The sequence below is a fragment of the Bos grunniens genome, chromosome X (genome assembly GCF_055505025.1).
Source record: "Bos grunniens cultivar Pamir isolate PY7600 chromosome X, Bosgru_T2T1.0, whole genome shotgun sequence".
Taxonomy (NCBI): domain Eukaryota; kingdom Metazoa; phylum Chordata; class Mammalia; order Artiodactyla; family Bovidae; genus Bos; species Bos grunniens.
In genome coordinates this window covers 51387973-51414284 of record NC_141194.1, presented here as the reverse complement: position 1 = coordinate 51414284, position 26312 = coordinate 51387973, and the positions used below count along the sequence as shown (strand labels likewise).

At 45.4% G+C, this 26312-nt stretch overlaps 1 protein-coding gene and 1 long non-coding RNA gene across 55 annotated transcripts in view; one reads left to right on the top strand and one right to left on the bottom strand.

Moving 5' to 3' along the window:
• Nucleotides 1-2450, top strand: part of LOC147340324 (uncharacterized) — a 76866-nt gene extending 74416 nt beyond the window's left edge. For all 5 annotated transcript variants that reach the window (XR_015159310.1, XR_015159316.1, XR_015159317.1 and 2 more), the window contains one exon: nucleotides 2234-2450. This is a non-coding gene — a long non-coding RNA (uncharacterized LOC147340324). The remainder of the gene's footprint in view (nucleotides 1-2233) is intronic.
• Nucleotides 2451-2784: 334 nt separating this feature from the next.
• Nucleotides 2785-26312, bottom strand: part of HUWE1 (HECT, UBA and WWE domain containing E3 ubiquitin protein ligase 1) — a 157330-nt gene continuing 133802 nt past the window's right edge. For 39 of the 50 annotated variants that reach the window (XM_086388593.1, XM_086388614.1, XM_086388602.1 and 36 more), the window contains 28 exons: nucleotides 25430-25608; nucleotides 25078-25167; nucleotides 24763-24917; nucleotides 23617-23662; nucleotides 21843-22130; nucleotides 20455-20710; nucleotides 20127-20257; nucleotides 19447-19661; nucleotides 19080-19368; nucleotides 18837-18939; nucleotides 17455-18001; nucleotides 16181-16781; nucleotides 15222-15346; nucleotides 14926-15082; nucleotides 13586-13718; nucleotides 13116-13318; nucleotides 12395-12522; nucleotides 11113-11209; nucleotides 9153-9308; nucleotides 8508-8753; nucleotides 8126-8243; nucleotides 7176-7316; nucleotides 5910-6197; nucleotides 5687-5792; nucleotides 4955-5072; nucleotides 4477-4658; nucleotides 3999-4189; nucleotides 2785-3415 (listed from right to left, as the gene is read on the bottom strand). In XM_086388593.1, coding sequence (XP_086244719.1) covers nucleotides 3313-3415; nucleotides 3999-4189; nucleotides 4477-4658; nucleotides 4955-5072; nucleotides 5687-5792; nucleotides 5910-6197; nucleotides 7176-7316; nucleotides 8126-8243; nucleotides 8508-8753; nucleotides 9153-9308; nucleotides 11113-11209; nucleotides 12395-12522; nucleotides 13116-13318; nucleotides 13586-13718; nucleotides 14926-15082; nucleotides 15222-15346; nucleotides 16181-16781; nucleotides 17455-18001; nucleotides 18837-18939; nucleotides 19080-19368; nucleotides 19447-19661; nucleotides 20127-20257; nucleotides 20455-20710; nucleotides 21843-22130; nucleotides 23617-23662; nucleotides 24763-24917; nucleotides 25078-25167; nucleotides 25430-25608 — 5392 coding nt within the window. In that variant the 3' untranslated portion in view covers nucleotides 2785-3312. Of the gene's footprint in view, nucleotides 3416-3998; nucleotides 4190-4476; nucleotides 4659-4954; nucleotides 5073-5686; nucleotides 5793-5909; nucleotides 6198-6656; nucleotides 6850-7175; nucleotides 7317-8125; nucleotides 8244-8507; nucleotides 8754-9152; nucleotides 9309-11112; nucleotides 11210-12394; nucleotides 12523-13115; nucleotides 13319-13585; nucleotides 13719-14925; nucleotides 15083-15221; nucleotides 15347-16180; nucleotides 16782-17454; nucleotides 18002-18836; nucleotides 18940-19079; nucleotides 19369-19446; nucleotides 19662-20126; nucleotides 20258-20454; nucleotides 20711-21842; nucleotides 22131-23616; nucleotides 23663-24762; nucleotides 24918-25077; nucleotides 25168-25429; nucleotides 25609-26312 lie in introns of those variants that run through there. The other 11 variants (XM_086388642.1, XM_086388643.1, XM_086388630.1 and 8 more) reach the window with 5 other exon arrangements.

The following is a 26312-nucleotide window of genomic DNA, read 5'->3' as shown; positions in this document are numbered from 1 at the left end:
TAAAATTTAATATTAAAAAAAACTAAGGTCATGGCATCCTGTCCCATCCCTTCATGGAAAATAGATGGGGAAACAGTGACAGACTTTATTTTCTTGGGCTCCAAAATCACTGCAGATGGTGACTGCAGCCATGAAATTAAAAGACGCCTGCTCCCTGCAAGAAAAGCTATGACCAACCTAGACCACATATTAAAAAACAGACGTTACTTTGCTGACAAAGGTCTATCTAGTCAAAGCCGTGGTTTTTCCAGTAGTCACGTATGGATGTGAGAGTTGGACTATAAAGGACGTTGAGCACTGAAGAATTGATGCTTTTGAACTGTGGTGGTGAAGACACTTGTGAGTCCCTTGGATAGCAAGGAGATCAAACCCGTCAATCCTAAAGGAAATCAGTCCTGAATATTCATTGGAAGAACTGATGCTGAAGCTGAAACTCCAATACTTTGGCCACCTGATGTGAAGAGCTGACTCATTTGAAAAGACCCTGATGCTGGGAAAGATTGAGGGCAGGAGTAGAAGGACAACAGAGGATGAGATGGTTGGATGGCATCACCGACTCAATGGACATGAGTTTGAGTAAGCTCTAGGAGTTGGTGGACAGAGAAGTTGGTGGCCATCAGAGTTGCTGATGGATAGAGAAGCCTGGCGTGTTGCAGTCCATGGGTTCACAGAGTTGGACATGACTGAGCGACTGAACTGACTGAAGGAATACCTATGTACCTAGTACCACCAAGCTAATAAAAACATTTAGTTTAAGCCCTCTGGATAAACACCTCTTCCCAGCTGCCTTTTGTCCCCCACAGCTTATCCTGAACATTATGCAGTATTGTCATACTTATGCATGGGCTTCCATACATGTGGATATGGCTTTTCATGTTCTTGGTACACATGCATGTAGTATTGTTTTTAAAGTTTTAAACAGGCAGGTATATTTTTTTATCTTTGAAATTGTGTACATTGATATATGTGGATACATTTTTACTATTGTATAGCAATTTAGCATATTATTTATTTATACTTGTTGGACAAGGGCTTCCCTTGTGGCTCAGTCTAATCAACCTGCAATGCAGGAGATCGCCTACAATACCAGAGACCCATATTGGATCCCTGGGTCGGGAAGATCCCTGGACAGAGGAGCCTCAGACACAAATACTTACATGAACTGTTTTGTTCATTATAACCAGGCCTCTTGCTGGACTCACTTAAGTTCTAGTAACTTTGATTCTCTTGGTTTAGCAAAATACTTTCTCTTCAACAGCTTTGTTTTCTGCCTTATGTAATGGTTAGAACTTGCAGAACCGTGTTGGTGATAACCGACCACTTTATGCTTGCAGTATGATGTTGGCTGTTAGTCTGAGGCTACCTTATCAAGGTAGTATCTTTACCTTTAAAAGTTACCATCTACTGTCAAGTTTTTTTCTCTTTTGACACTGAGATGATGAATATCACACCGTAAGCATATCCAAAAGACAAATCATACTCAGTCACATTAGGTTATTGTGGTTATATCATTGAGTTAGATTCATTTATTTCCTTCAGGATTATTCCATCTGTACTCCCAACTTCCACACCCAACTCCCAACCCAAATTTAAATGGTCAGTTTTATTTTACTTTGATTTTTTTTAGAACTGATTCCTAAGTATATTGATCATTTCTACTGTATTTCTGCTCATCCACTCATTTAAAAGCCCTGCTGGACTCCCAGCCTCATCTCTTCACTCAAGCCTTGCCCTATCAATGGAACTCCTACTGTGTTGACCCTGATTACCCTCTCCTCAATTTTCACTCTCACACAGCCTTATGATTCAACCCAAGTGCCACCGACAACAGAAAGCCTTTCCTGATCTCCCAGGCTAGACCAGACACTTCTGCTCTGCTCTGTGTACCCAGAGATCCCCCTTCCAACATCTTGACACAGAATGATCTGTTTCCTCCTCTTGACTAGAAGCTCAATAGGAGGGTGGAGGGTTGATTCATCTGTCCTCTCAGTAGTCAGGAGGGCCAAGAACAGGCAAGTGTGAATGCCGGAAGGAAAAAGAAAGACTAGCAGCTATTCGCATCAAGACCAAGGGATCAGGTTAAGAACACACACACTACTGCTTTCCTAGATCCACACTCTGGGACATGGTCAAGGGAAAAATTTTTAAGAAGTAGAGCCTTAGAGAATGAGAAAAACCACACAAAGCCAGTACCACTGAGTTTACTAAACTTTTATTACTTTTATCTTTGAAGGCTGGAACCATCAAAGTTCTTAGATCAACTTTAAGTGCTGGATGGAGTAAAAAAAACCCACAAGAGACTATTTGTCGATCTGTGAACAGATCTGACAAGAAAATGCAAAACAAAATCAAAAAGGATGCAAAGACTGTTCTGGGGAGCCAAATTATTTATTAAAATTTGTTAGAAGTAAACTAAAACATTAATAAATGAAATCAAAATTTTAAACTGAGCTCCAGACTTGAAACTGTTACAAAGGCTCAGGATATAGAACCTTCGGTTGGGTTGAGAGAATTCTCTTAAAACCTGCTGGTTTGTTCCCCTAGAGCAAGGCGGTGCTTTGTCCTTAGCTACAATCTCTAACACCATCACCACTCCCAAGTGTAGATGCCATTCTGAAAAAGATCCCCTCAGTTCCTGATGACCCTGAAGGAGGAGGATGCACCAGTGTGGTAACAAAAATGGCTTTCTGGAGAGTCCATTTGGATTTGTTCTCCAGCCATCTAGAATGTGTTCAAGAGGTGCTTATTTCTTTTTAAACTTGAAAAAAACTCCATTGTGAAAAGTGAGTTATGAAGAGTGCTCTTTATTTGAAACCTCCACAACACAGACGCCAATCTTGTCTCGCATTGAATCATTAGCTGTGCACATCAACACATTCCAAGCACAAATTAAGAATTGCAAACAGAACAAAAAAATATATATATATATAATTTTTTCCCCTATCCAAAGGTTTCAAGTCTCAATGCAGCAAATCCTTCTGAACACAGAATCTGAGGAGCACACTGTTCAAACAGTTGGGACAAACAGGTCCCTGTAAAGGCTACTTGCCTTTTTAACACATGGGGTGGGGGATCATGGACGGCATGGAATGGGGAGAGGAGGTGAGGAAAAGGGAGCCGGAAGAGAGGATGAGCAGCAAAGGGGGAACGGGTATGCGCTGGGGCAGCTGGGACACACACATGGTGAGTTGGTGGATCTCATTTATTGGTTTTTGACATTTCTTTCTGGTTCTCTTTTGTTTTCGGTTCCCCCTTTACCAGGTCCAACAATGGTAAAAAAAAAAAACCCTACAGTAGTGGGTGTGGCCCTTTTTAGGCCAGCCCAAAGCCTTCAGAGCACTCCTGGATGGCCAATAGTAGCATGTGGCGGAGCTTCTCAAAGCTCTCATAGGCAGGCAGGTCCAGCTGATTAAAACTAGGGAAAGAAGACACATCAATTCGTGATAAAAGATGATAACCAAATCCCTGTGTTCCCATGGTGCCCACCTGATTTCTGCCTGTACACTCCCAATCTTGTCCTAGCCTTGTCTGTCCTTCTCAGTCCCACTACTGGCTACCAGGCACCTAAAATATAACCTGACCCTATCACTCCTCCTTAAATACCATGGCCCAACCATGGTATAAATACCACCTCCCAAATACCATACCCCTTGAGCCTGAAAGCTCCAAGGAGGCATTCAGGGTCACTGGTCACCTTTGCTGAGTTCTGCTCCCTGCAACTTCTTGCTCTGACCATGCTGAGCCCTGGAATACACCTTGTTTTCACAGCACAATTTTCACCTGCAATGTCTCCCCAGCCCCACTGTGAATCTGGGTCAGCTTCTCATCTCAAACACCATCATCTCCACAAAAACCACCAAACTGTGAGCTACCCATAGATTCAGGGTAGCTGGGGCTAGATTTGGGTTCTTGACTACTCCTGACCATGGTAAGGGCACAGAAGTGGCAAATATGCAAGTTCAATTCAAATGCTGAAAAGAACAAACTCTTCCTCTTACCATGTGTGAGCTGAAGGCAGGCGGTCTGTGGACCTGTCATCTCGATGGATTTGAAACTTCTGAATGCCATTCATGCCTTCAAGGGCAGCAAAACCTTGCAGGGGCACCTTGGAAGTACCTGTGACAAACTGGAGGAACTTGGCACGGTCAGCTTGATCGAAAGAACGCAGTGCTCTCCAGAACCACTGGATCTATAGGAATGAACACAAGAAGACAGCATTAGGTAGAGAGCTCCTGGAAGAAAGGGGGATGGGATATGGAATGTTAGGCAAGTCCCTTCTGTGGGACAGATTTTATTTCTTCCATTCACATGATGACATCACCTGAAAACGGAAACTCCAGAAGAGTGAAGAGTTAGATTCAGGTAAGCTGAATCCCCCCCTCAAAACCCCCCTCCCCTAAGAGTACCGGTTTATTTGGTTGTCATACAAACTAACACTGCTTAAGGATACAGGGAGGGATGCCAGCATCAGCTCACCTGAATAGAGTTGGACTGGTACTTGTGATATTCAGTGTTAGATTTCAAATCGTCAATGTCGATTGTGGGCAGTCCTGATATGAGCAGCTCTAACTCCTGCTCAGTGAAGATGGAAATGAGGCGCTTTGGAATGATCTCATAGAAACCTTCTAAGAAAGCCGCCAGCTGTTTGCGGATGGCTCCTGAGGAAAGAACCAACAAGCCACGTGGTATCTGAACTTGCACAGCTGTCAGAGGTCAGAGATCCCTAATCCAGCAGGATGCTGACTGATCTGCCTACATCACGCATCACTGTTTCTAGGCCCCTGTATGAGGGTGGACGAAGGGAAATATTTTTTGGTCAGGTTTTTGCAAGGCATTTTTTATGCAAGGCATTTGTGGCTGGCATAGGGGAAAAGAAACAATGTCTGTGTAATGAGTGAGGCCTGACTTTGTCCCATATTGAACAGGTAGGGGGTCTAAGGGACATTTCCCCTACCTGTCATTCTCATCTGGCACACCAGGTGTACATATTCCTTCTTATTTTCCTCTGTTACCAAGATGTTGGCCCCATTGGGTTTGAGGTCACGAACTTCACAGACTCCAAACTCTTGGACCTAGAATACCCAAAATACCAATAATATGAATCAGGCTTGGTCTAGGATGGGACTTATATATACCTGGAAACACACCCTAAACACTGCTGTATCCTGGGCAAAGAAATGAAGCAAGGTCATTAAAAAAGTGACTTTTCTCATGAGCTCATGAATCCCTAAATGGAAAAGGTCAAGGGTTTAGTCCTAAAAACATACTGTCAATAGTAAAAGGGAAAAGGGCATGGATAATATAACGTAATAAAAAAAATCTTTATGTAAAGCAATTTTGGGGAAGCGTAACATTGAGATTTTTTTTGTTTTTCATCTATCTCTATTTGTACAGTTTTTCTACAATGAAGTACCTTTGGGAATGATGAATAGTGTACTAGAGTGTTTTTTTTTTTTTTTTCTTCAAAATATAAGGGAAACTAGTATTGTTTTACAAATTCTGGTTTTTCTGTTTGTGCTGTCTCATGCAAATACTCACTGCTCTCTGACAGATCATGAGATTTTAAGACATCAAGATGCTTCCTTAGAAATATTAAGAGGTTATCCAATGTCAGTTCAAGAACAATCCCATAATGGGATTTCCTAAACTAGCTGGGGTATGAGACAGTCAGGATCTCCTGACCTACCTCAGTGCTGAAGGTGAGATCATAGCCTAGTGTGGAGACATCATTTTCCAGCAGATAAACCAGGCCCTGGTAAAAGTGGTAGTCTTCACTCTCCATATCTGTATATCTAGATAAACACAAATAGGGTCATGGATTGGGGTGGCAGAGAAGCAGCTTAGGGATGGGGCACAAGGACCAGATTTCCAGGACTGAGGACAGTCCCAGGGTTATGCCACATCCTTACCTGACAGACTTGCCCAAAATGTGTTTGTAGAAGGACCTAGTAAAGTAGCACTCCAGGAGGCGGTTGTCATACACAGCTTTGGCCACGATGCGTCCAACAAACTTGAAGTAGCTGAGGTGGTTGGGGTTGCAGTGAGAAGATGGATTGATGGTGTATGTGACCCGATCACCAGGTGAGGTACGGAACAAGGCATACATAGGGTTAAACATCTCTCGAGAGATGATCATATACCACTCCCGCAGGAGCCCTCCAGCATCCTGCCCTTCTTCTCCTTCAAATACTATATACCTGTTTAAGAGAGCAGAAACAGGGATGTGCAGAAAGCCCAGGACAAATCCAATCTTCTGCACAGCATGACCTGAGTGAGTGACTGAGTGAAGCAGTAGCTGGGGAGTGCAGAGTCAGAGGACAGTGGTAAATGCAGAGTGCCAGGAGAGCCCAGAAGAGAGATGGGGATCTGGGACAGAAAAGGGCATCACTGATGGAAGAGATGTTCTGAAGTATCAGTAAAGGCTCACTGATATCCCAGAAAACACTAATAGGAAAGATATAAAGACCTAATAAGGCCTTTAAACAAGGGAGGAATCATCAAGTGGTATCAAAGAGAGCTGAGCTGAGTTTGATGTCTATTACGATTTGGTGGTAGAAGAGTAGGATTCAGTCTGTCTTGGAAGCTTCTCTGAATTCCTATGTGACGACATGGCTAGTAAGTCCATGCCACAAGGGGAGGGAGGAATCAAGTTCCTGAGTTCAAGAGCATCATCAAATGACTTCAGTAGGTCTGTCATCTCACTGGCTCCCATGACACATGATACTGCAAACTGCCAATCTCCTCTAGGTGGTGTCATAATCACCAGGGAGTGATTACCAATTTGGTAGGGTCTTGCAAGTGTGGTCTCCCTCAACCCAGGGTACCATTTGCTCAGCAGGCTTCCCGTTCCTAGTGTAACAATGGAGAAAAGCTCTTTGTGAAGCCATCAGGTGTACCTTTGTAAATTCCACAGACTCTCCTATCTGTATAGGAATTGTTGGGTAGCTCAGCCCAAGGGCCAGCTAGCCAACAGAAGACCAGTCTCATTGAGACTGGGCAGAGAATATGGAGGACAGCTCAGTGAGAGCTAGGATTCCTCTTAGGAATTCCTACCAGGGAGGGCAAGCACTTCTCTAAGTTCCCCTGAACATCTGGGCCCCAAGTAAGCCTTCACTACCAAGTAGGAAGGGTCAGAACCACCCCATCCTGTTTTACTCTCTGCTCTGGGTTCTTACAATCGATTCTTCATTTCTTCAGGGGATTTCCGGTGCAGCTCACGATAGGAGTCTTCAAAGACATGATCACGACGAACGTGCACAGCCATGTCTTCTTTCCGGAGTCCCTCGTCCAAACGCTCCAGCTCTTGGCGGAAATATCTTGGGAGGTAGGAAAGAAGGAAAATAAGATTGGGGTGGCAGAGCAAATTTCTGTTTGCCTGATTAGAATGAAGACCCACAGTGATGTTCCCCTCATCCTCCAGACACTTTTACCTCTGCTCTCCACCTTTTTTTTTTTCCTGGGGAAATGCCCAGTATCCTCTGGAGAAGAGAATGGCAACCCAATCCAGTATTCTTGCCTGCAGAATCCCAAGGACAAAGGAGCCTGGTGGGCTACAGTCCATGGGATTGCAAAGAGTTAGACATGACTGAGTGACTAACACTACTACTACTGGGAAAGGTAGGTCATTCACTACCAACTCTAAATTTCCCCATGTCCATCATATAGGGGCCCACAGACATTATGGCATGGAATTTCTGCAACGAGCAGGTAATCATGTGTAGGTGCACAGAAAGGAAGAGAAGAGTAAAAAATGACAGGAGAGTTGTGGAGGCCTTCTCGACCCTTCCAAGCCTTGCTGTAAATATACTATGGCTACCTGCATCTCCTGTATTACCCCAAAGGATAGACAGGTATTTTAGAATTCATGTGGTTAAACAAAGGCTTGCATTTCTCTGATGGAAGAACAGAGACTAGGTTGAAGAGCACCAAGGGATATTTAGGTACAGTGGCACTTGGTGGCAAAGATGAGTCTCTTCCCCCTGCTTAGCACCATTCCAATCCAAGGGCTGCCACCGAGGAAAACTTCTTTCTCTGGAAACATCACCCCCGGAGGATGTTTGGCTCCTTTTTGGGAGGGGAGATACTATTTAGAAAGCACCCCCCCCCAAACATCCAGGGCACATACTTGCGCTTGACATCGAAGTCGAGGACACGAATGTAGTCTACCAGGACAGCAAAAGGCCCATCAGCGAGGTGGGTGGTGGACTGCCGTAGGATCTGGTTTAACACAGTGCGATGAGTCTCTGAGGGGAGAAAGGACAGCAGGAATCAGCACATCATGGGTCACGGAAGAAGGGACGTAAGTCAATCAGTCAGCAACTCTTCCTTGTTTCAGGGAAAAAAAGTGTGGCACAAAAAGACTTCCAGACCCAGTCCCTAACTCATTAGCCTCACTTTCCAGTACACACACACACTCACCCTGCAAATCAGCTGACAACAAAATACATGAAATGACCCTGTAGAAAAATGAAGCCTTCTATATTTGGGGGCCTAAGAGTTCCCTGTACCTGCAAAACGAAGAAACTTCTGTGTGTCAGGGGGCAGGCTTGAGGAGATGTGCATAGATGAGGGCTCCCGGGAGAAGAACGGGTCAAGGGAGGAAGGAGTGGCTGGGGTTAAAGGGGCAGGGGAGAGTGGAGGTGGCTCGTCCTTGATGTGTGCCAGCTGGCTCTCACGGGTGTCCCGGACAGGAGGCTTGCTCTCCCGCTCTGTTGCATGGACCAGAAAGAAGGCCTCGACAGCAGGTTGTAGCACTGGGGGTAGGAATGATACAGGACAGTGACATTTTACTTTATAAACTTTAACATATAAACCTCTTCCCCCTCAGAATCAAATTTCAGAACTACTAGATGAAAACTTGCAGGAGATACATAATGGTGCCACAGAGGAAGTCAGAGCTTCCAAAGAAAAATGGGATAGACAACCAGTTATAAAGATTCCCCTAGTCTAAAGAGTAAAAGATAAGAGCTACCAAAAGAGAAAGCAAATCTTTTTTTTTTTTTTTCTGATAATGAAGTTGGGAGAAAAAATCCTCTCCTTTGAACTCTCATGGAGACCTGAGGGAGAGGAGTAATCTGGAAGGAAGAAAATTAAGCTGGCAGAAAGGGCCCCAGAATAGATCAGCAGGCCCGGGCCATCAGGCCACAACTTACCTAGCACCGCATGCTGGTCATGGGATTCCTCCAGTTCCTTTAGACACTCTCCCAGCATGTCCCACAGCTCATCCAAGTTCAGCTGCTCACTGAGCAGGGGTAACTCAGGTGGCCTCTCCTCCTTCTCCTTCTCTCCCTGTGGAGTTCCATCTGAGCCTAGACAGCACACAGAGGAGAGATTCAGGAAGCTTTTTCTTCATTCAGACCAAATGCATAGGCCATTAGAAAGACCAAATAGATTGGTCCACTGGCCACTGAGTAACATCTGAAAGCAAGCTCTAGTCCTACACTGAATGGCATTTAAACGGAATAAAATTAATACAAGAAAAAGTCTGTCTAGTTGCACTAGACACTTTTCAAGTGCTCAATAGCTATATGGAGCTAATGGCTACTGCAGGAAAATTCTACCAGATAGTGTTGGTCTCCTCATTGCCTTATCAGCTCCCAGAAGACCTATGGATTATTAAATGATCTTGTTGTTGTTGTTCAGGCATGTCCGATTCTTTGCAACCCCATGGAATGCAGCACACCAGGCATCCCTGTCCTTCACTATCTCCTGGCGTTTGCTCAATTCATGTCCATTGAGTGGATGATGAGTTGATCATCTCATCCTCTGTTGCTCCCTTCTCCTCCTACCCTCAGTCCTTCCCCAGCATCAGGGTCTTTTCCAATTAAACGATCTAATATTTTTAAAAAAACCGATGTCCTATGATGACACTATCCCACAGGAATCTGTTAAAAGGGTGCCCAAAAGCATTCTATATGAAATTAACCTTGAGAAATGCTGCTAATAGTAGCATCCACTGTGTTCTAGGACTGCTTTAAGTGTTATATATACACGTTAACTCAATCCTAACTAGGAACATTAAATGAAGAAACTGAAAGAGGTCCCAGAGATTGTAAATGGGGAGACAAACACATGCTCTCTCCACACAGTATTGTCACAGTGTCTTTTAAAAAAATATTTATTCTTGGCCATTGTGAATCTTCATTGCTGTGCGGGCTTTTCTCTAGTTGTGGTGGCTGCTCTTGTTGCAGAGCACGGGCTCTAGAGTGTGAGGGCTTCAGTAATTGCAGCACCTGGGCTCTAGAGCACAGGCTCAATAATTGTGGTACGTGGGCTTAGTTGCTCCATGGCATATGGGATCTTCCTGGATCAGGGATTGAATCCATGTCTCCTGCATTGGCAGGCAGATTCTTTACCACTAAGCCACCAGGGAGGTACCTGTTGGTTTATTTGGCTGGTCCATGTCTTCATTGTGGCATGTGGTATCTTTTAGTTGTGGCATGAGAACTCTTAGTTGTGGCACATGGATCTTTAGTTGTGGTATATGGGATCTAGTTCCCTGATCAGGGATTGAACCTGGGTCCCCTGCATTGGGAACATGGTCTTAGCCATTGAACTACCAGGGAAGTCTCGATATCACATATTTCTACCATTATCAGAGGATATGCTCTGAGATATTTTAGCACTTTGAAATTTATTAAGCTAAAGCTCTGGGTATGGTTAATTTTGGTAAATGTTCTATATGCATTTCAAAAAGTTTATTGTTATTGGCTGTGGTGTCCTGTATATGTCAAAATTATTAATAGTTGTTCAGATCTTTTATATCCTTAGTAGGTTATTGCCCAGAGCATGTGGGATCTTCCTGCATCAGGGATTGAAGCTGTGTCCCCTGAATTGGCAGGTGGATTCTTTACCATGGAAGTATCAGGGAAGCCCCATAGTTTCATTATTACCGAAATTGCAGTGTGTGCTAGGATTCTCCAATGAGGACCAGGTGGTGATGGTTAGTGATTTTAGTTGATTGGTACGAGTCTATCAATATACAGAAACCAGGATTCACTTAAACAAACGAAAACACTGAGTTTATGTATGTTGAAAGCAGGGGATCAGGCACCCATTCCATTAAGATTGGCTCTCCCTTTTGTTGGGCTGAAAATAGAAAGAAGTACTGACCAATGGACTGAGTATCTTGAGCACTGGGAGATGGCTGGTCCACATCCATGGGTGACTCCTCCCTTCGGACAGATGCCTCTGACTGGCTTGACTCCGACTGGATAAAAGGGAGACAAAGTCACATAAAGGGTGCAACTCTGTTTTCCTCAGGGATAGGCTAGAGGCTGTCCTACAATCTCTCACATATCATTAAGCTTGGAAAGAAGCCTCCCATATCTTCCCATATGGAAAGAAGTTTCCTTAGCTCTCCAGTACAAAAGAATGGCCTTCCCACCTCCTCTGCTTATCTTCCACCCCGAGCTAGCATGCTTTTCCAAAGAGCTCCCTGGATGCCTGCCATTTGCCTCCATTCTATTCCAGGCCTGAGTCCAGTGAGGCACCAGGCTCCTGGACTTCAAGACTTCTAGGAACAGTTTGTGTGTGTGTGTGTGTGTGTGTGTGTGTGTGTGTGTGTGTGTGTGTAAAGCTTAGATGGGCAAAAGGTAGGTTTGTTCTTCGTTTATACGTTTGTGTGTGTGTGCGTGTGTGTGTATAAAACTCAGATGGGCAAAAGGTAGGTTTGCTCTGTTCCTTTTTGCTCACGAAAGAGGAAATAACAGGGGAATGAATTAATGCAATCTTTGATGGGTGGGATTGGCTTTTTAAACCAACAGGCCTCAAGATATCCTTATTTCTTGGATCTTGGGAAGGTAACTTGCATGTTGTATAAGGACAGGCAAACAATGAATGCCATAGTATACATGCTAGGCTTTTCCTACAGTCACTCTATGCTGAGATCCTAACAATGAACTGGCTACCTCGGAACTGAAGGCTTCCTCCTAAAAGAGCCTGGGTGCCAAGGGAGTATGAAGAATAGAGGCAGAGACTAGGGTGGAGGGACCAGCCATTGCCAGAAAAGGCTATGTGGAAAGTGTACCAAGCTTGGGAGACTTTCAAGGGCAGGATTCCTGATATGTCTCTGATGCACTTGCATTGTTCCATGACACTGAAAAATCTTTATCCCGTATCCCCTCAGGACCTAGCCATTTAGCATTATGCAGTTTGCAGAAGCGCCACTATTGACTGGATAGCTGGGAGTGGGGTATGATGGCCAAGCTTTAAACCAAACCAAACCAATGAACAGTCAAGAAAGCACCAAGAGAAATTAACTGTTGTCCAGAAGCATTCATATAGCCAACTTAATGCAAAAGCATACAAGGTAAGGGCAATGAAATCCCACTGATGATATGGTGGGAGACGGAGGAGAGACAAATGAATGAGGGGCCACAGGCATCATGCTAACCGTTGCTGCTTGTTGCTGTCTCCGCGCCCTCTGACCCTCACGTACCATTTGTATAATGGCATCAGCCTCAGCCTCCAGCTGCCGAACAGCTGCCTGGATGCTGCTAGCTGAGCCTAAACCGGAGGAACCTGGGAGAAAGAAAAAAGAAGGTAAGATGTAACCTGTGGAAAGAGGGAATGCTCAATTTTCTGTGTCCCATCTCCTGAGCCACCACAAGCATTTTGCTGAGGTCTTTGAGCTTTACGCTCAGTTAGTCTCAGAGTGCTCACTGTCAGGCACTAAGAGCTACCATTACAGGTAAGGGCAGGGGACATGGGGCTAGGCAGACGGATGGTGGCAGGTGAGAGTTCTGTAGGACAGAGGGGAAGGATTTGGCAGGCCATAGCTGAGGTAACATGGCTACAATATTTTAGCCAGGAGTAATCAAGGAAGCAGAGAGGAGACAAACACAGTGAGTTAAATCTTGTTCATCAAAAGATCTGTCCCCAATTTCCTTGTCAGATTTCCAGTCCCTTTAATTCCCACTTGCCCTAGTGAAATTTCCTATGTAGACGGCTTGAGTGAGATACAGAATACAGCCACCAACATTTTAAGAAAGTATCATCACTTCCTTTAGAAAAGGTCAAACAGGAAGGAGACACGACATTAAGCCCTGCCCTCCTGGGTCTCTTGTTTTTCCACCACCAAACGTGCCCCTCAACTGGACACCCCAGTTCCATACCTAGCCTGCCTGTCTGCTTGGCCTTCTTGTTAGCACGGCGCGTGTCATCCCGGAGCTGGATGATGACCTGCAGTACCCTCAAGAAGAACTTCTGGGTAGATGTCTTGGATGTCAACATGGACATAGAAGGCAGCTGGAGCTCCCGGCCACCCAGAGGCCGCTTCTGAGATGCCACGATTACCACATTCTCAGCCACGTCAAACCTGGATAGTGTAGAGGTGGCTCGCATATATTGAGAGCATCAAAGCATAAACAACCAGAACAAGCAGGGCTTTCTTGTGTCAACCAGAGGGTATGGAATTTCAGAAGGAAATCACACATGTAGGAAAAATAGGGCCATGTGCATATAGGACAGAAACAAAATTGGCTCAGAGAGGAGGGAAAAAATAACAACTAGAAAATCAGGAAGAACCACTTTTCATAATGTCCCAGACCCCAACTCCACAGCCAGATGGGCAGCTGCCACCTACCTGCTCTGCATTTTGCCTTTCAGCTTGGTGGTCTGTGGCTGTTCCTCAGGCAGGCCATCAGGGGAGAGGGTTTCACACTGGGCTCGCCGCTGCTGTTCCAGATTGTATTCCCGTAGCTCAGCCAGAAGAGTTCCTGGGCAGGCAGAGAAGCCAGAAAGCGTTTAGACTTTCCTACTGAAGCAGCTAAAAACAAAAACTTTTCAAGAAACCTCCCCAGGCCGTCCTCTTTGCTCAGCTGTACTGAACTTGGGACTGTACAAGAATTCTGCTCCATTCATTTTACTGTGTACTCATGGATCAGCTGCCCAAGGGCCGCTGGTTTACCTGGCCTCAAGGATTTGCTGAATCTACATGAAATGCACCTCAGTGCAGAGGGGAAAAAGTATCTCTTTTGAAGCCTGTATACCTCTCAAACTTCTGAGGTTTTTGTGGTAGTCTCGGCAAATTACTTAACCTCTTTCCCAATTTGCCTACCCATTTTAATAATGGGGGCTAATATTGCCTAAACTCACAAGGCTGCTTTGAGAATTAGGAGATAACTGTCTAGAATAGTGCCTAGGCCACTGCCTGGCCTAAGGGTGCTGAATAAACTGGTGGCAGTCAAGAGGCCTCATCCAGAAGAACTTCGTAATTCTCATGTAGCAAAGAATCCCCTAGGTCATATAGTCTAATTGACCCCCATATCAACTCAGCTCCAGAGACATTTGTGAGAAGGAGATAACTACACAAGTAGCTGAGATCTAGGGAGACCCATGAGTGGGATGGAGGTGGGAGAGAACAAAGAGAATCTCTATGCTGAAAGCAAATCTGACTCTACTCCTTGATTCATAATCACTACACCACCCCGGGTTTTAGTTTTCTTCTTGGTAAAATGCAAAAAAGACTGAACTAGATGATTTACAAGTGTTCTTAGAATTTTTATACCCTCAAAACTGCACAAAGGCAGAGGGTATTATTCTCTGAATTCCTAAGTCTGAAGGTAGTGTAGGTGCATCTCTCAGGTGGTGCACTGCCTCAGCAGGTTCATCATAGGGCCCTTATGAGTGCCCAGATTGGGAAAACAATGTTAGTCCTAAGGGTGCTCATTTTCCTTCACTAAGCAACTGCTGTGTGCCAGGGATTGGGAATATAGAGAGAAGGCCAGCCTTGCTCTCAGAGAACAACTGAACAGAGGAAAACAGATCCTGAAAACCTAGTGGTATCAGTGCTGTGATAAAAGCACGCTTGGAGGCTGTGCTACAGATGTAGAATGGATATGATTCAGCCTGAAGGCTTCCATAAAGACGTGACACCTAAGTGGAAGGTTTCAGAAAGACAGGGTGCTTTATTCTTATTATTACCTATCTGTTTACAAAGCGTATAACCCAGATGGCGGGCTCCATTCAGTAGCAACTTCAAAACAGTGTCCCGGGTCCCAGGGTCCCCCCGAGAGAGCTGCAGTAACACATTTGCTGCATCTTCTAGGCCTTCTTCAGAACAAGAATGGGATGTCAACACCTGGGGGAAAAAGAAGGGAGATTGGGCAAGCCCCAACTTGAGAACTAAGCCATTATTCACCCCAGTCAATCCTAGTATTATCCACCCCCATGGACTCTTTCTCCCCCAACCTTGGGAGGTCAGAAAAGCTTGGACTTACTTCCACAGAGAGCTGGAGCTGATTTTCAGTGAGGCCAGAGGATACCATCTTAAAGTCTGTGCTGCTGCTGCTGCCGATATCACCAACTTTAGCTGGAGATTTGCTGGCCTTAGTAGTAGTAGCAGCTTTGAGAAACAGAACACTGTAAGCCTCTGAAATTCACTTGCTACAGACTTAAAGTGGCAGAGTCAAGGAATCACTGTACTGCCCAGGGTTTCAAAATGGAAAAGTAGTGAAAATGAAGATCCACCCCCTCCCCATGGCCAAATCCAAGTGACTTGGAATGCCAAGTACTCTTATGGTACCTTCTAAAATGACAAAGAATCCCAGATATTTATCTCAACTGTTCCTCTCCCGTAAGAGGGCCCTCTGAAAGCCCCCTCCTTCAAAATCTGTTTCTTCAAATGATTCTTATCAGTCTGCTGCAAAGCTCATTCCCTTTACTTCCTGGGATGGCCTGGCTACTCGATCCTACCATGATTCACATTGTATCCTGCCTTTTTTTTTTTTTTAATCCACACTCTATTTATTTGGCTGTGCTGGGTCTTAGTTGCAACATGTGGGATCCAGTTCTGACCAGAGATTGAACCCGGGTCCCTGCATTGTGAGCCTCAAGTCTTAGCCACTGGACCACCAGGCAAGTCCATATCCTGCCTGCTCTTGAGCTAGAAAGATCGGGGTTTCTTTAAAGACAGAGACTTCCTCTCTTCTATTTTGTGCTTAGCCTAGGGGAACCCATATTCACTGGTCTTCACAGGACAGAGGGAGAGAGGGAAGGAAAGGAAAGAAGGGGGGAAGACAGAGAACTCTGACCAATGAGGGTGAGAATTAACATACTTGGCTATCATAAACACAAACCAAGTTGATTGCTGTCATTCAAGGAGGAATACCTGGATGGAGGAGTTGAGAGTGAAGTGGATGTACACACCCCACAGCTCCCAGCCCACATCCACACTTACTTGAAACAGTAGTGGTAGCAGTTGTGGGGGTAGTCACTGTGGTTGAAGCGGCTACGGCAATGGTGGATATAGCCGTGGCAGCAACCAGGGCTGGAACAGAAGTGACAGGGGTGGTTGCAGCAGGCAGAGTAGACGTGCTGGAGGTGGCACTGATAGTGGTGGTAGATGTGGTTGAAGTGGCAACAGTGGTGGAGGAAGCACTGCTGCCAGAATTAGCCTGTGCTTCCGACACTTTGTTTTCTGGGAGAGCAATTGAGATGAGAGAAAGAAGTCTGAGGAGCTTCTCAGTTAAGAGAGAGCTCCGGCGGATGACTGGGTGTGACAACATGTTCATGAGTTGCCCCAGTGGAGAGGCTTCGAGGCTGTATGGGGAGGTTTCCCCCTCACCACCAGCGCTCACTGGCACTGACTTCACGGAGTTCTTGCCTTTCCGGCTGACATTCATGTTGTCCAGTTTTACCAATAAGTCCCAGAAGTCTGTGCAAATGCCACTGCTTGTGGACTGTGAAGAGCATGGGCTGCAGGCCTTACTGCCCCTCTCCCGATCACTCTCACAGTTTGTTTCTTTGGTCCGCTGCTGTGTGAAGTGACTGGGAAACACCTGCCAGGAAAAGAAAGACAGGTTTGGTTTAGGAGGTCTACATAGAAACTATCTTCCTGACAAGGAAAGACACTGGCTCCTAGTCTCTCCACTCCTTAGGACAGCTTTGGTAACACCAGAGAGATGTAACATAAGAGTTTCATCCAACTGAAGCAGCCTAGAGAAATGAACAAAAGCTTTGTAGGGAGACAAAGGATTAGGAAACTTTTCTGAGCATTGATCTCTGTACTTAAAAATGGTGGTGGGGGGAATACCTATACCATCGTGCAAAATTGTTGAGATTAGAGGTAATGTATTTTGCATAGTGCCTGGTACAAGGCAGGCCCTCAAAAAATGGCAGCAAAGCTTATTAAAAAGAGAACTGTATTAAGTTCTAGGTCCAGTCATCTCCGTCACTAGCCACATGACAAAGCCACTAAAGATTTCTGCATCTCAGCTTCTTCATCTGTAAAATTGACCATACAGACCACTGAAGGTTGATGAATGAATGAGACAATGCATAAAAATTGTAAAAAGAAAAAAAACCGCACAAGGTTATTTATTGGACTATTCCCAGGAACAATAGACATCTCAGAGTAAGGACTTGTGAGCTTCCTCAGAGTTCAGATTTCACTAGGTTATGGATGACACCCCTCTTTCATCCCCAGGAGTTGGGTTCCTCTAAGCTCCTCACCTTGGCCAATTGAATGAGTGTATCCAGAACATGTCTGCAGACAACAGGAGCAGCCTGGGGGTGGATATGGACAGTGGAGCCACTACTCGCATGTTTCTCAGTATGTTTGCGACCCCCTGAACGCTGGATCTGGAATATATTAGTCCTGCAGCCTAGGGCTGCATCCATGGATACTGAGAGCCAGGAAAGCTGGTTGGAACTCTTAGACTCCATCTTGTGTAGCAGGTCCAGGGGCCGGTTCTCATGGCTGCTTGACCCACAGCTCTTGCTTGACTTTTTGCCCTTTTCCTCACTTGAGGAGAGCTTGGGTGTTTCAATGCAAAGCTCACTCTCACTGCTTCGCTGCAAGATGGAAAGCAGGCTACGGATAACCCAGTGGCGGGTCTGGGCATGGTAGCAGAGATTTCTCAGTACTCGGTGAAGACGGCTAGTATTGAGTTTTGGCTCATCCACAAAAAGTAGGACCAGGAGACAAGACAGGGCTTCGTGATCCAGGAGGAGCCGTCCTCGAAGACGTAGGAGGGTGTCCACATTACTGCCAGAAGGCCTAGAACAGAGCATGGTTTCTGGGTAACACTTTGGCTAGAGCTCTGGGATCAGGTATAGCCCTAGGGGAGGGGGATGAGCTGATACATCCTAGAAGGCTTGAGAAGAGAGTGTGTCCAGTCCAAGAACTGTAGGGGCTCTTTATATAGTAATAAGAGCTGTCTCAAGTGCCTACTATGTGCCATATACTCTATAATATCTGTAACAACTTCCTCACAGGGCTGCTGTAAAGATCAGAGAACCATCCAGTTTTGAGATGATGAGCAAGAGGCTCAAACATATTAAGTAACTTGCCCTTCACCACACGACGACTGAGAAGAGAGCAGAGATTGCAGGACAGGTCTGTATTATCAACTGGTAAAATTGGACTGCCCCTAGTGCTAGAAGACAATGTTTACTTTGGCCTTCTATAGACTACCAGGATGTTGCCTGCTGAATAGGGACTGATCACTCCCTTCATGTTTTCGCATGTTAGATCTATTCTTCTTTGGCCTGGTTAAAAATGAAATCTTCTGCAGCCTAGATGCTGTAGTCTCAAGACAAGTGGCTCTTGCTATTTTCCTATTTGTATGGGAGGCAGGTGGCGTCCTTTGCTGTAATCACAGCTACAACCTGGTGCCTGCCTGCCTTACTTTGTGCTTATGGTCTACGGCAGCTACACAACCCAAAATTGTGGCTTTTTTCAAGGGAGAGTTCAAAAATCTGGCTTCCTCATTCATTCAAGTAAATACCCTAGAGAGGTCATCCAGCCTCTCCACCTAAAAATAAAGGGAGCTGGACTACTAGTAGACATGAAAGGTGGTATGGCAAGGAGAGAAAAGACAGGCAAAAGGTACCTATTATGGCTGCTGCTACCCCCCATCTGGAAGGTGCCACCTCTTTGCACAGCAAGGCGAGTGTATTGGACCCCACGGTTGCCACTCAGGCGACTGGTGAAGGCTGGAAGGAAAGAAAAAGGAAACTGAAATTGGGGAGGGGACATGTGCTGAGCTAGGCCCAGGTAATACAAAGGGGAACAAAGAGTTTCATGTGGCCAAAGCTAGACATTACAGAGCCCTCCCACATGCTTCCCTCTGTACCTGGGCTTCGGAGAATGGCAGAGAGTGCAGAGGTGCTGCTGTGCCCAAAAAGTCGCTCATGCATGAGCTGCCTCTGCCGGGCTTCTTGCTCTCGCCTCAGGGCTTGAGCTTCAGCTGCAATGTCAGGTGGCATCACGGCCAACACACTGTCCTCCATGTCCTCTAGGACACTACGGCGCAGGTCTGAGGGCAGAGTCTGGATGAAGGTCACAGGGTCCATGGGGGTGTCTGAGCTGGCATTTTGTGCTAGTTCCCGTCGCTGTTGCTCAGCTCTCTGCTGTGCCAGTACCTACAGAGCAGAAGAAGTCAATGGGGCATATCACGGCCAGGCAGTCTGGCCCACCAGCCCCCTACCTGCCTCACATACTTCCTCCTGGATGGCTGGAGGCAGAGCAGCCAGGAACTCAGGGCTCACTTCGGTGACACCAGGATTCCCCACCACTGCAGGAGCTGAGTTATTTGTTGAAGGGGCAGTTCGTGTTGGTGGACGAATGCCCAGCTGGTTCTGTAGGACTTCTCGGCGAATGTCATCAGGCAGAGCGGCCAGAAAAGAGGGGTCCACACCTTCGGGGAGACTAATACCTGAGGGGAGACACAAGATGTGAAGGGACTCTCACTTCTACTGATTGAAGGAAATCCGTGGCCTTGCATGAGCTTTCTGTCCTCATTTTATGCCAAGGACACAGGACATACAGATGTTATGTGCCAAGTCTTGTGTGTGTGCTCTCAATTAACCTTCATCAAAACCCCACCATGTAGCTATCATCACCCTTTCAGTATCAATGAGGATCAGGGAAGTTAAGCAATGGCTCCAGGTCCTGTAAGTAGGAGGTGGCAGAGAGGGGATTTGAGCTAAGATCAGTTTGACTCCAAAGGCCTGGGCTCATTCCATTGTGTAGCATCAGCATCCCCTTACTGCAGGTCCTCCTCCTACACATATGCTGCCCTTTATCTGGATGGAACCGTTTGACTGGTGGGCATTTCCACACCAAGGGCTACTAGAAGCCTCAACAATCCCAAGATGGTCTGAGCACACATGGAGCTCACCTGCAAGAGGATCTTCTTCTTCACTGCTTGTTGAAGGCAATGGCTCTTCCAGGATTCCCCGGGAATCTGCTCCAGAAATGGCCACCGCGGAATCTCTGGTGGAAGAACTCTCAGAGGATGCAGGGGGAGAGCTGAAGGAAATCATTTTCAGGTTGTTCTCTGAACCATATTTTCCAACTTATAAAATACTCCTACAGTACCCCTTTTCTCATAGAAGCCAAGTTGATTTCCCCAGTGTTCAAAGCATGGGCATTAGTTACTAAATATGAATGTGGCTTGAAATACCTGCCAACACATCCTTCCCTCCTCTCACTCACACAGTGCTTACCTGTCCTCAGGGGGCTGGGTAGGTTCCCCTGACCCATCACCCCTGCCTTGTACTTCTGTCACAACTGGTGGGGCATCCCCAGGAGTGGAGCTGCCTGCTGTGGGCTGCTCAGAACTGCCAGTTGCTGGGGCGTCACCCACAGCCTCCTCCAGGGTACAGGAAGCCAGGCTGCTAGTATCCATGGGAGAGCCTTCCAGTTGACTGCTGACAGCTGTCAGAGCATCAGAATCTTCAGCTCTCTCTGGGGAAAGAGAGGCTAGGAGGAAGTCACATGGAGAGGTTAGATCTCTGCTTCGGGGGGCGGGGCGGGGGCTGAATTAAGAAGCAGCCAGATCAGACTTCTTACTTGTTTAACCTCACTTCAGACGCTGGCCTGATGCTCCCCTCTCAATCTCATTTGCTTTAAAGAACTTAGCTCAAACACTTTCTATCATTTGTTGAACATTTATGATATTCCAAGCATGCCTGTGAGACATCTTCTCAGGCATCCCAGATAAGAGATCTTGTCACTTTCAGATTCCCTACAGGCATCATTTGCACAAGCACTTTGGTTCTGCTTATCTAAACAAGCAAGGGTCCTTAAAGGCAAAAACCCCTACACCTAAAGGTTTCTCTAAAGTAAGTCATATGCAGTACAGTAAAGAGCATAGACAGCAACAGGTTTGTTTACCCTGTTGGAACATTGCTGAGAAGAATTTTGAGGCCCCATTTCAAACCAGTGGGAAATAGTGCCATGAAATAAATGGTGTTGGCCAGGATGGGAGAGCTGTTTGTTTTATGTATGGTCACGTGCTTGCCAGACCTAGAAACGCTGAAGAAAAGCAAGCTTCAGAGTTACACAGATCTGGATTTTAATCACAGCTCAACCACTTACTGAGTGACCTTGGGCTAATTGTTTCACTCTTGAGTTTCAGTTTATTCATGGAGATAACAACCTTCTACTTCTTTTTAAAGAAGTTAATCCTCACATGATAGCCAGGAACAGAGCAATCACCTCAAACTGTTGGTGTCAATAAGGCACTCAGATGTATATATAATCACTTGAGGACACAGAGAAGAAACCTCAGCTCTAGCTAAAAAGGTAATGTACAATTTGTTTTTGTTTGGTCTCTAAGTAGTATCCAACTCTTTGAGACCCCATGGACTGCAGCGTGCCAGGCTCCTCTGTCCTTCACTATCTCTCAGAGGTTGCTCAAACTCATGTCCATTGAGTTGGTGACGCTATCTAACCATCCCATCCTCTGCCGCCCCCTTATGAGACCTAATTATGAGGACTTGAACTTCTACTTTAGAAATTCTCTAAAATAAGAGAGTAAAGAGAAACTACAAAGATATCCATTCTTCCCTCATGTTTTACCCCTACCCTCAAACCCTGAAATTCTACTTACTTATAGTGGGAGCTGGAGATAGCTCCATCTGAGTTGTTTCTGCTTCTCCACTTGGCCTTGTGGGACCCAATTCCTCTGGCTCTACAGGCATCAATAGCTGTGTAGAGCTCCCACCTTCTCCAATTGGGGACTGCAGCTCTTGAGGAATCTCTCCCAAGGCTGGTGGGGTTGGGAGTGTTGGTTGCTGTTGGGAGGGCTGCAGAGTGACAAGGGTCTCCCTGGGCTCAGATGTAGCTACATCAGTTGAAGATGGGGTTGCTGGGTAGCTGTCAGGCATAGGAGTCCCATCTTTCTCGGAAAGAATGACAGTAAGGTTGTTAAAGGGCAATCAGTCAAGGACAGGGGGAGCCACTCAAATCAGCACATGTGGCATGACAGTGATGCAGCATTCCCCTTAACCACCAATTGCTCCCAGGAATAGCACCTGGCTGGTCTGGTATCTCGGGATGAGGGCTAAGGCACAGTGCCATTAGTGCCAAGAACCAAAGATCTGAGTCTTTGCAGACCCTAAGAATTAAATCCTTTCTGTGCCCTGGGTGGAGGGGGAGAGTTCAAGTCACTTTATAATATTTGCCTCACACTACATATCACCTGTCCCCTTCCACCTCCTTTTTCTTGCAGTCCTAATTATCCAAGTAGCATCTACAACTCTGATGGAAGCAACAGTGTTAAGACTAAATGTGAATGTGCTACACACCAGGGAAAGTAGTAAGTTGTATAGTTATCTTCAAATTGGGGCCTAAAATCCCTACCCCACAACAATACAACTTACTACCTCACCCCAGCATGAGCAGAGTCCTCTAGCAACAGCAGCAGGCAAAGGGCCATTTTACCTGATGACAGACCCTTTCAATGACCTTCTGCCAGATTCAGGGCACCAGGACTCCTACCCTCTTTCACTGCTTTAAAAAATATTGTGTAGGCTTTAGTACAATCATTTCCCAACTCAAGTGCCGAAGGAGACAGAAGGTATAGGGTAGCAGAAGTAAGTTCTGAGGAAATAGGGGTAGGGGAGACATATAATACCACATAGACCAGTTATTAGAATCACAGTCACAAAATAGCTACATTAGGCACATTAGAAGGAGGAATCAAAAGTATTTAGTAGTAATACCATTTAGCCCACAGAGCTACCCTCCCCCAAAGCAGACTGCCCAAGGCAACATTCCTAGACTTTTAGATTCCACAGACCCATGAAATTTATATAAAAACAAAAAATAAAAAGAGACTAACACAGGGTTACCAACTTTTAATTTAACCAAGTAAGAAAAAAAATCCATTAATATCATTTAATAAAAATATTGTGATACCAAAGAAGTAGGAAATACATAATCTCTGTAATTTATAACAGTTCTTTAAATTGAACGCATTCAGCTTTCTGAAAAAGTCATTAAAGCTCCCTTATTCTGTTAACTTCCACCAAGGACTAGCATTTAGGAACCACTGTCAGGCGTTCTCATGAAGCACCATACCACAATGGTCACTAAAAGGGACAGGACACACAGCCTCACTACACATGCCAGAATGCAGTACAGCATAATCAGAATGAGAACCTGTAAACAGAGTACGTGGAAGGGGAAGTGCACCACCGTGGGAAAGACAGTAGACTGTATAGTTATCTCCAAGATGGGGTATGACCCTAAAACTATACAATCTACTACCTCATCCCACAGAGCACCAGTGTTCATCTTCAGTCTACTTGGGCCAGCTACTTGGGTCAGGAAAAAGAATCAACCAATAATTAGCAAGAAGGAAAAATGGGAAGGAAAGTTACCTGAGAGGTTCTGTTCAGTGGAGTCATTTGTCTTAGATGCAGCACACTGCAAAGAAAAGGGACAGACCAATGTGGGACTTTGCAAGCACATGAGATAGAGGTCAACTCTAATAGTCGCCATCTCCCACATATGACCTGGATGGAGGATAAGCACTGTAGCATGAAAACAGACCTCGAATTTCTCTAATATAAACTCATGTTTGAGATGGCTTGGGGATAAGGGGGAAACTGTCAGGGAGCTGACTAAACAATGAGAGGAAAGGATAATAAAAACCATGTTGGAGCTGGGCTTGGGCACAGGACATGATCTGAACACACATTGTTGAGACCAGCAAGAATTTCATCTATCTATAGTTCCCTTCTTTGAAAAACCTGGAGTGTAAAATAAGCCCAATCATTCACCATACCTGCTTATTTCCCAAACCTTTTAATGTGTTTGAAGCAATGCTACTGTTTATTAAAAGGTCAAAGTTCTCTACAAAGGTATCAGTTAGATCAAGTTCGTTACCATAATTGAACATTTCAATATCCTTTTAAGTCTGATATTCTGACTGTTGAGTGAGGTATAATAAAATCTTTCACTCAAGTTTTTCTATTTTCTTATATTTCTATCAGCATTTACTTTATATATTTGAAAGTTATACTATTCAAGGCTCCAAAATTTTCAGAAAAACCAAAATCATGTTAGAGATTTCATTTATTGAGCCCTAGAAAATGCCATGTGGTGAAGGGGTTCAAGATAAAACATTTTCTCTGATTTGAAGCCTAAGCCCAACTTGTTCAAATGTTGGAATGGAATCCTATCAATACGGTTTCCCTGACGCTTGCAAAGGCAATCCACTGAAATGGAATTGAAACATTAAAAGCATGGGCTTAGTCAAGGTCATTCATTCTTCTTGTCTAACCGTAAGTCACTGAAAGTAGAGACTATACAGTGTAACTGCTATGTTAGGAGCTCTGGCTTTGGTTTTTCCCCTAGAAGCCATATGTGTGTACAGTGAATTTGGAGTGGATTATTTCTCAGGTTCAATGTGAACGTCTTAGAATCTTTAATGACTCTTGGGGCCAGCCATATGTATGCTGAAACTGCAGGGAAGTTAAAGCAGACATAGCCAAAGATGAATCCTCCCAGCTCATGGGAATCACCTGTGCACTCTGATCCCTGTTCTCCTTATCTTCTTTGCCTTTGTCGGTTATCTTTGTTTCTTCCTCAGCTAGTTGTTTCCTCCTTTTCTCCCTCCTTTCTTCCAGCTCCTCATCCCTCAGGAATTCCAGATGATTGACAATGGGCACTTTAACAACTGGACCAAAGAAGCAAAAGATGAGAGGTTGCTCAGGGGAGGTAGGGAGAAAGCCAAAAGGCAGAGCTTGTGGTCACAGAAAACGAGGAAAACAATTTTCCATGCAGTGTCTCAGCCCTTGAAGATTCACTACTGCCCTTATCACCAAGCTGCTACACACCTGAAACACAGTCATGCATGCTCTCAGCATCAAGAACTTTGCATTCCTCTGTCCAGCGAGTCAGGGCTGTAGGGATACTGGATAGGGTCCCTGTAGAGAAACCAAGGAGAGTGAGACCTTAGCCTTGTCATGCATCAACTGATCCAAAAATTGCAGCATTTCCCTAACAGGACCCAATGTCTACCATAAGATTTGGCACATCACAGGTACTAACGTCTTTGGCTAAATCACCGAGTTGTTCTGGTTCCTGTAAAATGGGGTTTCTCCAAGCAGGGTGGATACTATTCTGTGTTTCCTCAGCATGGAAAAAGAACCAGACAAACGTTACCCTTTTTCCACCACATAAACTTGCCTGCTTGGCTGGTAGCTGTGCTCTGATCATGGAAAAAGTCATCCAGTAGTTCATCATCAGACCGGGCGATGATGTGGACGTCATCGTTGCCCACTAGGAGGCGGGCTCGGCCTCGGCTTTGTAGGGGAAGGCTGCTGCTCAGCTGAAGGATGTCAGCAGCAGCAGAGGGACCAAGCAACCTGTAGGGTGATGGTGGGGTGTCATGGTCACTGTATATCCATAGGGGCCCTGCAACCTGTTATTGTGAGATCCTTTCTGTATCCTCTAGGAAATGCATAACATTATTATGGACCTGATCATATTGCATGTAAGTCTTACTTTTCTAACTACTCGATCAGTCTGCCAACTTTTTATTGGTTGAAATTGCATATTACTCCATAGTTCCTGGAACAGAGTGAGCATCACTGATATCAGGCACTGTGTTAGGGTAGGGCTCCCCAGGTGGCGCTAGTGGTAAGGAACCTGTCTGCCAGTGCAGGAGACTTAAGAGATGTGGGTTCAATCCCTGGGTCAGGAAGATCCCCTGGAAGAGGGCATGGCAACCCACTCCAGTGTTCTTGCCTAGAGAATCTCATGGACAGAGGAGCCTGGTGGGCTACAGTCCATAGGGTCACACAGAGCAGACATGACTGAAGCGACTTAGCACGGTATGGCACAGCATGGGTTAGGGTATAATATCTCTCTTGTACACCCACTACTATTGTACATTGACCATTATGACATCTATACTTCTTCCTTTCATCTCTAAAAATTGTTTCTCCCTAGTGCGAGAAACTAAGCCCAAGGGCAGGGATCCTCTCCTGACTGTATCTTAGCAAAAGTTTAAGCTTATCATGTGAGATGCTTAATGACTGCTGAATCTATGCACAGGACACTTAAGCAA